This window comes from Sinocyclocheilus rhinocerous, unplaced genomic scaffold, assembly GCF_001515625.1.
Source record: "Sinocyclocheilus rhinocerous isolate Xijiao unplaced genomic scaffold, SAMN03320098_v1.1 scaffold1965, whole genome shotgun sequence".
Taxonomy (NCBI): domain Eukaryota; kingdom Metazoa; phylum Chordata; class Actinopteri; order Cypriniformes; family Cyprinidae; genus Sinocyclocheilus; species Sinocyclocheilus rhinocerous.
In genome coordinates this window covers 222,201-234,852 of record NW_015625577.1, presented here as the reverse complement: position 1 = coordinate 234,852, position 12,652 = coordinate 222,201, and the positions used below count along the sequence as shown (strand labels likewise).

Sequence of the window (12,652 nt, the reverse complement as noted above, 5' to 3'; positions counted from 1 at the left end):
GGTTTCGGATTTCACCTATTCATGATCTTCTCCGCATTGAGCTTCTATTTTATTCACAATCTCCTCATCACAGGCAGGCACATCACTCAATTCAGCATGTGTTTGTGTTTGTGTGTGCTGTCTGCGTCACTCATAGCACGTGCCTATATTGAACATTTTTTATATCGTTATTGAAGAAGGTGTACCGTCGATAAATATTGATACCGTTTTATCGCCCAGGCCTAGTCTGTGGTGAACATAATTTAATCATATTTGGATGTTTTCTTGTGCAACATAATCTGCACACACTCACACTCCAAATGTTTCTATGTAGTCATTTATTAGAAACATATATATTTTTTTAAATATACATAACATCCTAAAAATTAGAGTTTTCAGTATGAGTGTGTGTAATTTACATTGTAGACCAATGTCCAAGTATCATCAATTTATATTTACCACAGAGCTTATTTTGCTCATGAATTGAAAAACCCCATTATAAAAACCCATAGGAAAATCTTGAGGGAACTCATGGCGAATTAAGGCCAAAGTATACTTCTGTTTTTACATGTACGCAAGGGTCCGCATACAGTGAACGTGACGCAAATTTCATCACTCGAATAGCATGCATGCGCGCATCTGATTTTTGTTAAAACATGCATTCTTTGTATCTTAATTTCTACTTTTGTCTTTCGTTCATATATGTCATATATGTTTGGAACATCATAAATGTTTAAACATTTCTTAAAAATCGAAGTTAGATCAAACTTTTTCATTTAAAGGCAGTCAAAACTAATTCTTAACAATTAGTTACATGCAATATCAAATACAGATCTAAAGACAAAAACAGTATGAAACTAAACAGAACTAGACAGAATTAGAATAGAATACTTCAAATATTACAGATAAAGAACAGAAGAATCCCTGCATTTCACATTACTTAAATATTTGTCATTTCTGTTGGCATGTGTGCTCTGAGCATCTGCTAATATTTGACCTTGGGTACTAATAACCCAATTTGTATGAACACACATGAGAGCATTTACTCTATGTTCTTAATGCTGAAAGGGATAGGTTATGCCTATTAAGCAAACATTTTACTTGCTGCCCTAAAACACTTCAAAGCAAAAACAAATCCTATGTGCTATATGGATATTAAATGTCAGGGTCGTTCTACATGAAACACTGATTGGAGAATTTCTGGTTCCCCTTATACATGGCCTTGATCAGTTAATCTCTTAAACCCTCCTTATTTCTCTCTCCTTCTCCTGCTGTGTGCCCCTTCCTACCTCTCTCTTTACTTCCTCTCCATCCCTCTATATCTCTGCCTGTGTCTACTTTAACAAGCGGCTCTGTAAAACAGGCACAAAAGCTGCTGTTACATTCCAGCCCTGGAGCTACTCACACACACACACACACCTCTCATTTCCCCATTCACACGCATTCCAAGGATCTCATCAAAGAACAGAGCACCAGACCTGCCAACCTCATCCCACTACTGATGACCTTGACAGTGATCTCTAATTTAGCCGTTTTTATGAACCTGCTTCCTGCCTGATCTATCTTCGCTCATGCATCAACTAGAGATTTTCATGAATTTCCATATTCAGTTGTAATTTAATTGATGATCTATTAAGTTAGCATTAATACAGAAAATGCATTGTTAATATTGCTCATACTGTGCGCGGCATTAGGGAAGATTTAAAAGTGCTGCATAACTGCATCATTTGTACTACAAACATGAATAACAACAGCTCAAAATGTCATTTATTGAGGAGAGGTGTGCTTTTACTTTTCTATACACTCAGAATTAATATTTTTGCCTGGTTAAAGATAAAATAGAATGATTATTAAAAAAAATTACATTTCTCAGCATGAATATCAGACTATTTCAAACTATTTTTGTTATTATTAATAATTTTCTGAAGAATGTAAATGATATTTTAATAAATGTATACGCTACAAACAAAATTTTTTTTGAAAGAAATTGTTACTTCTACAGTATATTATTGATCTATTATTTTTTCATCAAGCATGCATTAAAATTTTGACAGTAAAAGTGACTAAAGATATTTACACTGCAATAATATTTTAAACTATTACCGTTTTACTGTATTTTTACTATTGATCAAGTAAATGCAGCCTTGGTGAGCATAAGTAACCTATATTTTAAAAACATTTAAAAAATCTTACAGACCCTAAACTTTTGAATGGTACTGTATAATTTTATCAACTTAAAAACATTAGCATAAAATTACCATTAATATAGATCACTGAATTTGAGCTACAAGTGAATAAATCAACCATTCCTTAGCTTCAAATTAATCAATGACAATTAAACAATAGCCTAAATTCAACTGAAGACCCATGATTCCTCTGATCTGATCCCAGAGCTCCGCCCCTAACCGATCACACTGCTGCACAATACTTGGAACTTCAAATCTCCTAAAAGGGAGGGAAAGACAACAAAGAGGAAAACGTGGTTGAAACGGAGCGAGAGGGAGAAGGGGACAAGAAGCCACTCTGCAGGGTTAACCCCATCACGGTGGCCTGAGGTGGGCTGGGCTTCTAATCGTCTCACTCTGACCAAACCCACCGAAGAACTCTGTCACCCCGCCGCACCCCACCACTGCCCAATGGTAATGCGGCTTTCTGAAGCCCCCGGCGTCTCAGTCTGTGGCCCCTTAATCCACTGTGACATGGGGAAAAAAGCGCTGCGGCAACAGCGTTACCATAGAGATGGGTGGCATTGGCGCGGAGCCACACAGGAGCATGCCATGGGCAGAACATGTGCCAGAGGCGGCAAATGAAATTAGGAACTGGAGCTTTAGATAGACATCCTACCAAAACTGTGACAACACATGCAATAAATACACCAAAAATAACCCCCACACCAACATCACAAAATGCAAAAGTACAGGTGAAAATAAGCACAAAGAGTAAGAGGAGGTGTTTCTATTTCCTGCAGATGATGTCCACATCATCACAGCTCTTGTCTCCAAAGGGACGCAGGGGGTTTTACTAAGGCGCACACTAGGGCTGCACGATATATCGAAAATATCGAAATATCGCAAATGATGTTTTAAATGAATGTAAACAGCTGAGAAAGAAATCGGATGTGTATCATTATACTAGATCCGTGCAGTCAGATTTAAAGGGACAGCAGCCTATAAATACGTGCTGCTGAATATGTCACTAATGTTAATCAAACAACAAAACAGCTATAACAAAGATTAATCTAAATTTAATTCATACAGTGAACACAATGCAGTGTTATTTTACACTTAATTATTACATTTCTGTACCTGAATACTATTTACTTTATCTATGCTTGTAAATTGTGTATTTGTTCGCAATGCGACGACGCCATTTTTTCTTCAAGCGACCGAGACGGTAAGTTGGATTGCTTTTCTCTTTATACTTTTATACACATTATCAACAACATTTTTGTTGATAATTTTACTCAATATGATTGGTGGTGAACACATTTAGAAATTACTAACTGCGTGTGTTTTTGTCAGGTTCAGTGTTAAGTTCGTGTTCGTGAGGTGCAGAGATGTAACGTTAAGTTACAGAAGAGTGTGAAAGTTTCTCATGCCGGTTCGATTTCCTGAAAAAAGGTGATTAATGTTACGTGTAAAATAACTTTTTGGAATGTGCTTACAATTTATGTTATATATGCTTTTAGCTTCTTTCATTTTAGTTCGCTGACACATCCTCTCGCCTTCATTCCCGCTGAGGCCTGGTTTTACTACAAGTCTGGCACTGAAGTCTGAAGCAACCACATTTGGCCGGTTTTCTACTCAAATGAGAGAATTCATCAAATGGTAAATTTATATTTGTTTTTGAAAGCATTGAGTGTGGCATTTCGCAGTTTCCATGCTTTGAAACGGTAATAGTGGGACTGTTAAACATTAGGCGCTAACAATTTCGTTTTTGTGACGCATGACACCGTGTTGAAGTGTCTGTCTCGCCCGCTGCAAACGAGCAGTCTTTCTGCAGACAGAGCTGGCATAACGCAGAACATTTACCAGTCATTTTATTGACGTTATCTAATGCCAAACTCTGAAATTAGAGCGCGTTTAAAAACTTCCATTCGCCATAGGCTTAAGTGTGAACTGCGTAATCTGTATGTTGCTTGTTCTCAGCGCTGAATATCATGTCGTCATATCTGCGCCAAGACACAAACGCGCTACCATCAAGTTTTTCTTATGACAATTACGTTTATGCAAGCATCGTGAAAGTGAGTTAAAGGTACGTTAAACTGTAAATCCGTCAGTCTTTAAATTTCCTTCAGTGCCCACTGGCAGAGCATGCAGGTACTTTAGCTTGAAACCAGTCTTTATCAATTCATATGGCATGCTATTTTGGGTTAAATAATGTCCTAACTATTTCCAGATATACAAATTAAGTTTTAATGGAGAAATATGTCTGAATCTATCTGTATTTTCTTTTCACATAAATAATAAATTAATAGTAAGATAAATTCTTAACACGTGTTAATTTATTCTAATGTAGTACAGTTCATTTTAAGATGCCTTATTACTCATATTACTCATTAAAATTATACAAATGTATTTAATAACCAGATTAAATAAATACTTGTTTCAATTTTAATAAATTGTTTCAGGCCTCCATGTGAATATTGCACAATGTTTCATTTAATTGACCCTAGAATGAAGTATGTAAAAAAAATTAATAATTTTTTTGCTAAAGTTGTCATATCTGTTATTTAGAATGGGACAGCGATATTGCATCAATTGGTCTCCTACTTAATTTGATTCCACCATCACCACAAGGCTGCAAGGGACCTGGAAAAATGTCGTCCTATCAAGCTGAAAAACATCTTCAAAAAGGTACATTTGGACATTTCAGTCACTACCTATTGTCTGCCTCAAAATATTGCCAGATGGGTTGTATATGAAAGACTAATGTAAATAAAATCAGTTGGACAGTTTTTGTCTTTGATTTGCAGGCACCAACAAGAAGAACAGCTTGATTGCATAGAAGAAACCACACAGCCATACCTGCTCGCTGATGGGACAACGAGGAACATCATTCATGGATGCTACACAACTGTCAAATCTACCTGTCATATTTGTTCATGTCTAGGTAAATTTGATGATTTTGTGTTTTATTAACTATTTTATGTTTCTGTGCAACACTTAATGAATGTGACTAATTAACCTCTACACATCTGATATATGTTTTAAAGTTGCCACTTTGCCCATTTGTTAAATAAACGTTGAAATTTATACATCTGTCAGAAGACTCTTGATATTATGTCTAATCTTGTACATTAACACCATACAATAGCATTTTTTTGTTTGCACTGAAAAGAATACTTTATTAATAACACTTAAAGGATTAAAACAACACCAGGGGTGTTAAACACCCCATAGTGTAAAATGTGGAAGATGGCGCCTGTGCATTCGGCATGCCGTCTGTTGCTCTCGTGTTTGCTTGTCTGGTTGTCTGCTCTGTCTTTAAACTGCTACACGCTTTTAATCTACGACCGTCAAGCACTCTTGGACATCCGCAACTCAACTGCGGACACATTCACCAACTCTTACACTCTGGATGTGGACTGCTCCTACATACACTGTAAAAAATGACCGTGGATTTAACGGTAAAAGACTGTAAAAATGCTACAGTAAAAACCTGTTAAATGGTTAACGGTAAATTCCCCTACTATATACGGTGAAAAACTGTATTGGACATTACATGTATTGGACATTAATTTTACGGTAGTATACCGTATTTGGAAGTGAAAAAGACCGTATAATTTACAGTGATTAACCGTAAATTGACATTCCCAGAATTCCCTGCGTTACATTTCAAATTTGATGTTTTTTTGTTGAAATAACTTATGTTTCTTTTTAGTTTTTTCTTATCAGTTTTGTATATTAGGGTTGTGTGTTACACATTAATGTTGTTAAATGAATGTTTATTGTATTATTTCAGTTTCATGTGTGTTACCGTGATGGTGTTTAGTGTTTGTGTGAATGACACTGTGCACCTTCTATATATGTTATTATTTAAAAGCTGCTTGTGATAGGCTTTGGTTCATTGTGTGACTTTCTCATCACCACCTGCATTTGGTGGTTATCAGTGTATTACAAAGGTACAAAACAGATTTCAGTACTTCAATAGGATGGTATATTAACATTATATCTGTTAATGAAATTACGGTATTTAACTGTAAATTTAAGTTAAACCCGTAAAACCTAAAACGTTGCTACCGTATTTTTTATGGTAGAATTCCGGCAACCACAGCTGCCGGTTTATTACCGTAAATTTTACGGATTTTTTTTTACAGTTAAAACACTGCTGGTCACTTTCAGAGGTTGTAGTGATTCTTTCTTTTCCAAGAAAGAATGTGAAACAAATTGGTTATATAATTTTCATTTTTAAATATTTTAAAATATAATTTAAATAGATTTTTCACACTTTAAGCAATATCGTATCACATATCGCATTTTTTAACAAGGTATCGCATTTTTTTTCAATATCGCACAGCCCTAGCGCGCGCACACACACACACACACACACACACACACAGGGCTTCCCAGAGTCAAAAAAACATTGGTTACGCAACACTGAAGCCCCTGTGTTAGCTCTCACCCCCCTAAATATGCCAAGCCAAACTCAACACACACACACACACACACACACACAAAGCAACCAATCCAAGTCAAGAAAGCATATGGGTGCAGGTTCTCACCCCATCAAAACAATTTCTTCCTTAGAACACACTGGGGCACACTCACTAAACAGTTGCGCAAAAACAATCTGACAGAAATGGTAATTCTGTCATCACTTACTTATCCTCATGTCGTTCCAAGCCTGTATGACTTTCTATCTTCCGCGCAACACAAAGAAGATATTCTTAAAGATGTCTCAGTGTTATTAGACCCCATTGAAACGGTATGAACAAAAACAGTTTAAACATTCTTCAAAATACCTTTTGTCTTCCACATGAGAAGAAAAAATCATACAGGATTGGAAATTACACAATTTTCTTTTTTGAGTGAACATCCATCCCCAACAATATCCTCATTTCTTTTTAGTGAAACCATAAAATCATTAAGAGCTAAAACAAAAAATAATTAAATAATAAATGTCTATAAATAAATTTTCACTTTAGTATCCGCCTAGGTTTATGCCATATTGAACACATTTGTGCTGGAACTGATTACATCAAAAATAATAACAATTAAACTCATCACCAAATCATTAATACTCCTAGACTGAACACAAATGATTCTCTGAATCTATCCTGAACAGATGGTTAATAGTAAACACAAGCTAATGGAAAAATACTATCAATAGTAGTAGCATTGTCATCACTTGTGCAAGAAGTTTAAATGCATCATGGGAAACCCACACTGCTCTGCTAAAACTTGATATGCAATCATTAGGATACACACAAAAAAGCATTGCACACTGGGGAAAAAAACAGAAAAGTATAGGAAGGCCAAGAGGGTGAAAAACCCTTCACTCGCTGAAGGGCAAGTAAATAAACTAAAACAACGATGATACAGAGTCAGCCAGGCATGACACACAAACCCTTGGGCGAAGTGGAGAATGCACAGTAGTGGCAGCTCTGTAGACTTCTCACAGCGCTTGATTAATATCAAAGACAACTCTGAAGAGTTGACTCACACACTAAGTAAACTTCCATTCAGGAAAAAGACATCCTATAAGCTGCTTAGTGACTCACAAATGCATATATGTGCTGTTTTTTTCCTTTTGTCGCATTGAGAACAAGTGTAGACATGCTAACCCTTTCTGCCTCCATTCACAAATATGTCCATTTATCAGCCTGAAGAGGCCCAGTCATCAGTGGGAGGGAATCTAAACCCCCTTAGCTCTCTCCTAAGATTTCAGAACGGGAATTTCCACCAAAGACTCAAACTACACAGATAAATGGGGGCTGATTTTATAAATAATAACATGATATGCATATTACCTATTAAATGTTCTAGACAGGCATGATAACACAAAGACACTAAGAAATGTATAGCTCAAACATGCCAGTACTCAAAACACAGCATTCAAGGTGCTCTTTTGATAACCATTCTTAAACAAACACTTGGTCTTACCTTCTCTGCTTGTGAGATTCCCTCTGGTCTCATCTGATTTCTGGAAGTTTATACTGGAGTAGGCTCTGAGCTCTTTTATACCTTCGACAGCTCCCAGCTCCACTGGCCGAGATTGGAACGCATTCCAGTCTGGAACATGCTGCTCTCCATTCTGCACCAGATCCAGATCGATGTAATTCAGGCCGTTCTGGTCATGGTTTGTTAATGTGGGAATTGGGCCTGAAGTGTTTTCCCTTCGTCCGTTGGTTAATGTAGATGCAGGTGGAGCGGCCGAAGCAGCAGACGCTTCACCGGGTCTTAACCACACATTCTCGAAAGAGGCGGAGCTGTGGCGCTTTACTTCCCCTGACTGACAGGTGGTCGACGTGTCAACTGACCCTCTGGTTGTAGTGGAAGCAAAAGTTTCTGAACTGTGTCGTCGTCGACCCTGTGGGTCAGCCCGGATTACTTTAGCCCCTTGGTTCTGCCCAGTAGTGGAGTTTACCCGTGTGAATGCACTAAGACCTGACAAAGAGCCGATCAGAGCTGGTCTTCCTGGAGCACCGCTTAATGCCGTCACATCATGATTGGGTGATACAGAACGAGGAGGGGCATTATCTGCATCCGGCAAGGCCTCAGTCATCAGCATCATTTGAGTATCTGGAAAGCTAGTGCAGGATGATAACTGCATGCTGATGTAGTCACGGTCACATATGCTCTCACAGGGAAGTGGAGGGGAGGATACAGAGTTTGATGGAGTAATTTTGGCATAGTCTGAACAGGAAGTGGAAATCTGCATTTCTGGGGACAAATGCCCGGCTGGCCTCGACCCCAACTGCATGTTCATGTACTCAGATGATGAAAGGTCTGATGGGGCCTCAGCATCACTTCCGGAAAACACAGGTGGGAACAGTGACGCCAAGCTCGCCGAAAACGCCTTGTCGTTGAATTCAATGTTGACATACTCACCAGGACTTTTGGGCTCTGTGGGGAAGGGACTCTCACGTGTTCGTGGAAGAGTACTTGCTTTGCTAGTGTCCAGTGACAGACGTGTTGGACGTGTCAGCCTCCCGTTGCCCTCTGACCTTTTGGGTTTGACAGCAGACTGCTGCGAGTTGCCTTGACCACCCAAGCTGTCGCTGCTCGCTGAAGAAGAGGAAGAGTCGGCGTATGCCAATCGACTAGAGCCTAGAGACATCCGAAGAGGGCTCTGGTCCTGCTTCCTGTTGGCGTGCTTAAAGGAGCGGGGCAAAGAGAAGTAAGCATACATCGGCCTGGGAGGATCTTCTACAAGGTTGAAAAAGCAGTCTGGAGGCGTGCTGGTCGTTGAACCACTAGCCGAGGACATGTTTATGTAGTCTCCACAAGATGACACTTTACCTTCCATGCTCTCTACAGAGAGCTTAGGGTTGACGCCATTAGTCCAGATCTTGCCATAGTTTGTTGTTCCATCTGGAGAGCAGCTGCCACTTGGTGACATCATCATGTAACCATTGGAGTCAACATGCGAGTGTTGCCGGGGGTTGATAATTTGCTGTGGTGCAGACACACTTTTTGCACTCATGGGCATGTAGTCACCGCTTTTCGCCGTTGGGGTCATAGGCGCAACTCCTGGCAGCATGGGCATGTAGCCATCATCTTTGTGATCTGGTCTACTGTGGTCTTTAGCTTGTGAAGTGTCTATACCTTCCTCTGGGTATGAATGTGTTGGCATGAAGGAGTGCCTGTATGTTGACGATGATGACGATGCAGAGCGGCTTCTTGGGTATGTGGGCATCATTACAGTATATTCCTCCAGCGAAGTAGCGGACGATTGTGAGGGAGTTTTTTGATGGCACGGAGTTGGCGGCGATGCACCAGAAGAATGCGTTCGCTTCCGGAAATATTTCTCCAGCTCGGGCTCCTCCAGTCTCGATGGCGTTCCCCTGGATTGGCTTCGCGATTGGCTCCCGGCACCAGGAAGTGAACCAGGCTTGGCCATGCAGATGTAGTTGTTTATCTCTTCCTCCCTGGCAGGTGGCGTGTGGCCAAGTGAGTCTGGAGTCACGCTACGGAAGGAGCTTCGAAAGTCACAGGGGCTGGATCCATATTCATCCGAGGAGATGAATCCGCCGTCACTGGGCGATCCAGATATGGAGGCACTAGAGCGGCGTGGAAAGAGGCAGTCAGATGTGGATCCGTGGCCGCTGGTGCTGCTGGAAGACAGGCTGACGGGGCTGATGGCTGAGGGGGAGCACCGTGAGGTGGGCGTGGGGATTGATCTGCTGTGATTGAGTGGCGGGTGAAGTCTGGAGGATCCACCCCTGTGTCGCTGCGATTGAGGTCGGGCTGTGCTCGGACTGCTTGGACTACCATCAACGGATGCCGGTCTGGACATGGTGCCCTCCCCATCGCTGGACGCTCTCACTCTGAACGAATGGCTGTGTTTGCCAGGTCTAACAGGAGAAGTGGCCGTCACACTCTCTGCCCGAGAGCGCCGGCCTAAGCCAACTTGACTGGGGGGAGGATTGTTGTGATGATGCCTCCTGACAGGTACTGAGATGGGGTTTGAGCAGTTAGAAGATGACTGACTTTTGCTGCGGGGTCTGAAATCCTCACTCATGGCTTTCATGGCTTCTAATATAGTTTCATGCATGTTCTGAGCCACAACGGAGTCGTCCACTTGCATCCAAAACTCCCCGGGCCCCGTCACAGCAGATCTCCCGACTTCAATGAAAAAGAAATTTTCAGAGTGACCACATCTCCTAATGTTCATTAACTGCAGGACCACAGCAGCTGCATCAGAATTGAGTTTCACAAAACTGATAGTTTTATTGCTGAGGCATAATCTGTAAACACCAATCAAGTTCTTTGCGTGACCCAGACCCTTTGCTTTCAAAATAACCTGCCAAACCTCTTTGAAGGCAGGTCCCGGCGTGGCTTCGCCGTACTTATCCTCGCCAACTCCGCGGCCCGCGGCAGTTTCGTGGACCTTACCTCTGTTATGAAGATCAACCAGGGCTTGATACCACGACTCCTGCTCTACCTCGCTGTCAGCAGCGATGGCGAAGTACTCATCCTTGGTATAAAGCGCGACGAGATGTTTGTTTTTAGAATCCGCTCTTTTGTTGATGTTAAAGCAGCTCTCCAGCGGAATGGACCGTTTCGGTGCTCCAGACTTGTGTCTCCACTTCTTCTCGTTTTCATAGTACTCCAGTCGGGACGGTCCGGAGGCGCTCGCCGCCCTCAGTACAAAAAACCTTTTGTGCATGCTTTTGGGTTTCCTTAAATAACCCACCTTCTTCACGTCCGAAAAACATCCTTGCTCCGTGGTCGGGCTTGCCATGGTATAAAAAAATAAACTATAGAAAAATCGCAGGATTGAAAGTCAAAGCGTTATGCATGTACTCTTCCTCAAACAAGAGCGCGGAGATAAAAATGGTTCCATTGAGTAAAAATTGAAAAATAGCACTTAAACAAGTCACTTTTGTGCGCTCCGTCAAGAGCTTCAATTATAACCGTTCATCGACACAGTAGTACACTTGGATTTTTTTTCAGCAGCATTACATTGTTACAACTAAGTTTAAATAATCCATCGGACATCCTCAAAAATATTGCAAGTACCGGAAAGCACCAAGTTTATGATGTAAAAAACACAAAACAGTAAAAATTACAAAACAGTGTCCTTTTCAGTCCGGATATCCGAATGCATTATCAAAACAAGCGCAGTCAGCAGCGCACGACCCCATTTACCCCGGAGATCAAAGCGCTGTCTGCAAAAATCCCAAAAGTGCAATTACATAAAGCACCGACGCAAAGTATGCATCTGACCGTTATTTACAACGGAAACGTACCAAATCCGTTTGAATTGCTGCATAAGTTCCTCTAAAACTCGCTGAGTTTTCTTTTTTGCGACGCCGTAACAGACCAAAACAAGGCACCGCTCGTGTATGTTTGTAAGGAGGAGTTGAGACTGGGGGGTTGCAGCCTAGCTTGTTACGATACAACTAAGAATCCCGCCCCTTTTGGAACTGACCTCGTTTGATTGGTGAGATCTACTGTCAATCATCACAGGGGGCTGTGAGAGACATGTGATTCAAACGAAGTGGTGGGGTTTTTGATTCTTCCCAGTGACTTGAATCTTTCGAATTAGTTCACTAAAAAGATTCATTTTCACTGATTGTATATTTGGTCTTTTCTGCAGGATGCGTCGTGAAGCCAGTAAGAGAACGATTCGTTTACTTAAAAGATTCATTCAAATGAATCATCCACTATAAAGTTTTATTTAGAGGCAGTGATGAACAGACGCTATGTAATATATGCACTGCAGTTATTTATAAACACACAATTGTAAAACAGAAAGTCGGTCATACTTTACAGTATATGTTATTGTCTATTTACATAGATAAATATAGTGACTAACGAACATATACTTCAGGTGTAATTGCATTGCGGAGGTGCTTTGAAGTACACATTGTTATTGTTATTATTACTATGGGGATTAATTATAGTTACATAAAATGTGTGTAACATGCAGCGTAATGAAAAGTGGAATTCTTTCTTTCCAGCTGGCGGAGAATCGGATAATTAACTGTCCGGATCACAGAATT

At 40.5% G+C, this 12,652-nt stretch overlaps 2 protein-coding genes across 2 annotated transcripts in view; both read right to left on the bottom strand.

The window, feature by feature from the left end:
• Positions 1-11,993, bottom strand: part of LOC107751987 (insulin receptor substrate 1-B-like) — a 28,666-nt gene extending 16,673 nt beyond the window's left edge. The window contains exon 1 of the mRNA XM_016567810.1: positions 8,085-11,993. Coding sequence (XP_016423296.1) covers positions 8,085-11,388 — 3,304 coding nt within the window. The 5' untranslated portion in view covers positions 11,389-11,993. The remainder of the gene's footprint in view (positions 1-8,084) is intronic.
• The window catches only part of LOC107752577 (insulin receptor substrate 1-B-like), a 3,362-nt gene continuing 2,481 nt past the window's right edge, over positions 11,772-12,652 (bottom strand). The window contains exon 2 of the mRNA XM_016568586.1: positions 11,772-11,815. Coding sequence (XP_016424072.1) covers positions 11,772-11,815 — 44 coding nt within the window. The remainder of the gene's footprint in view (positions 11,816-12,652) is intronic.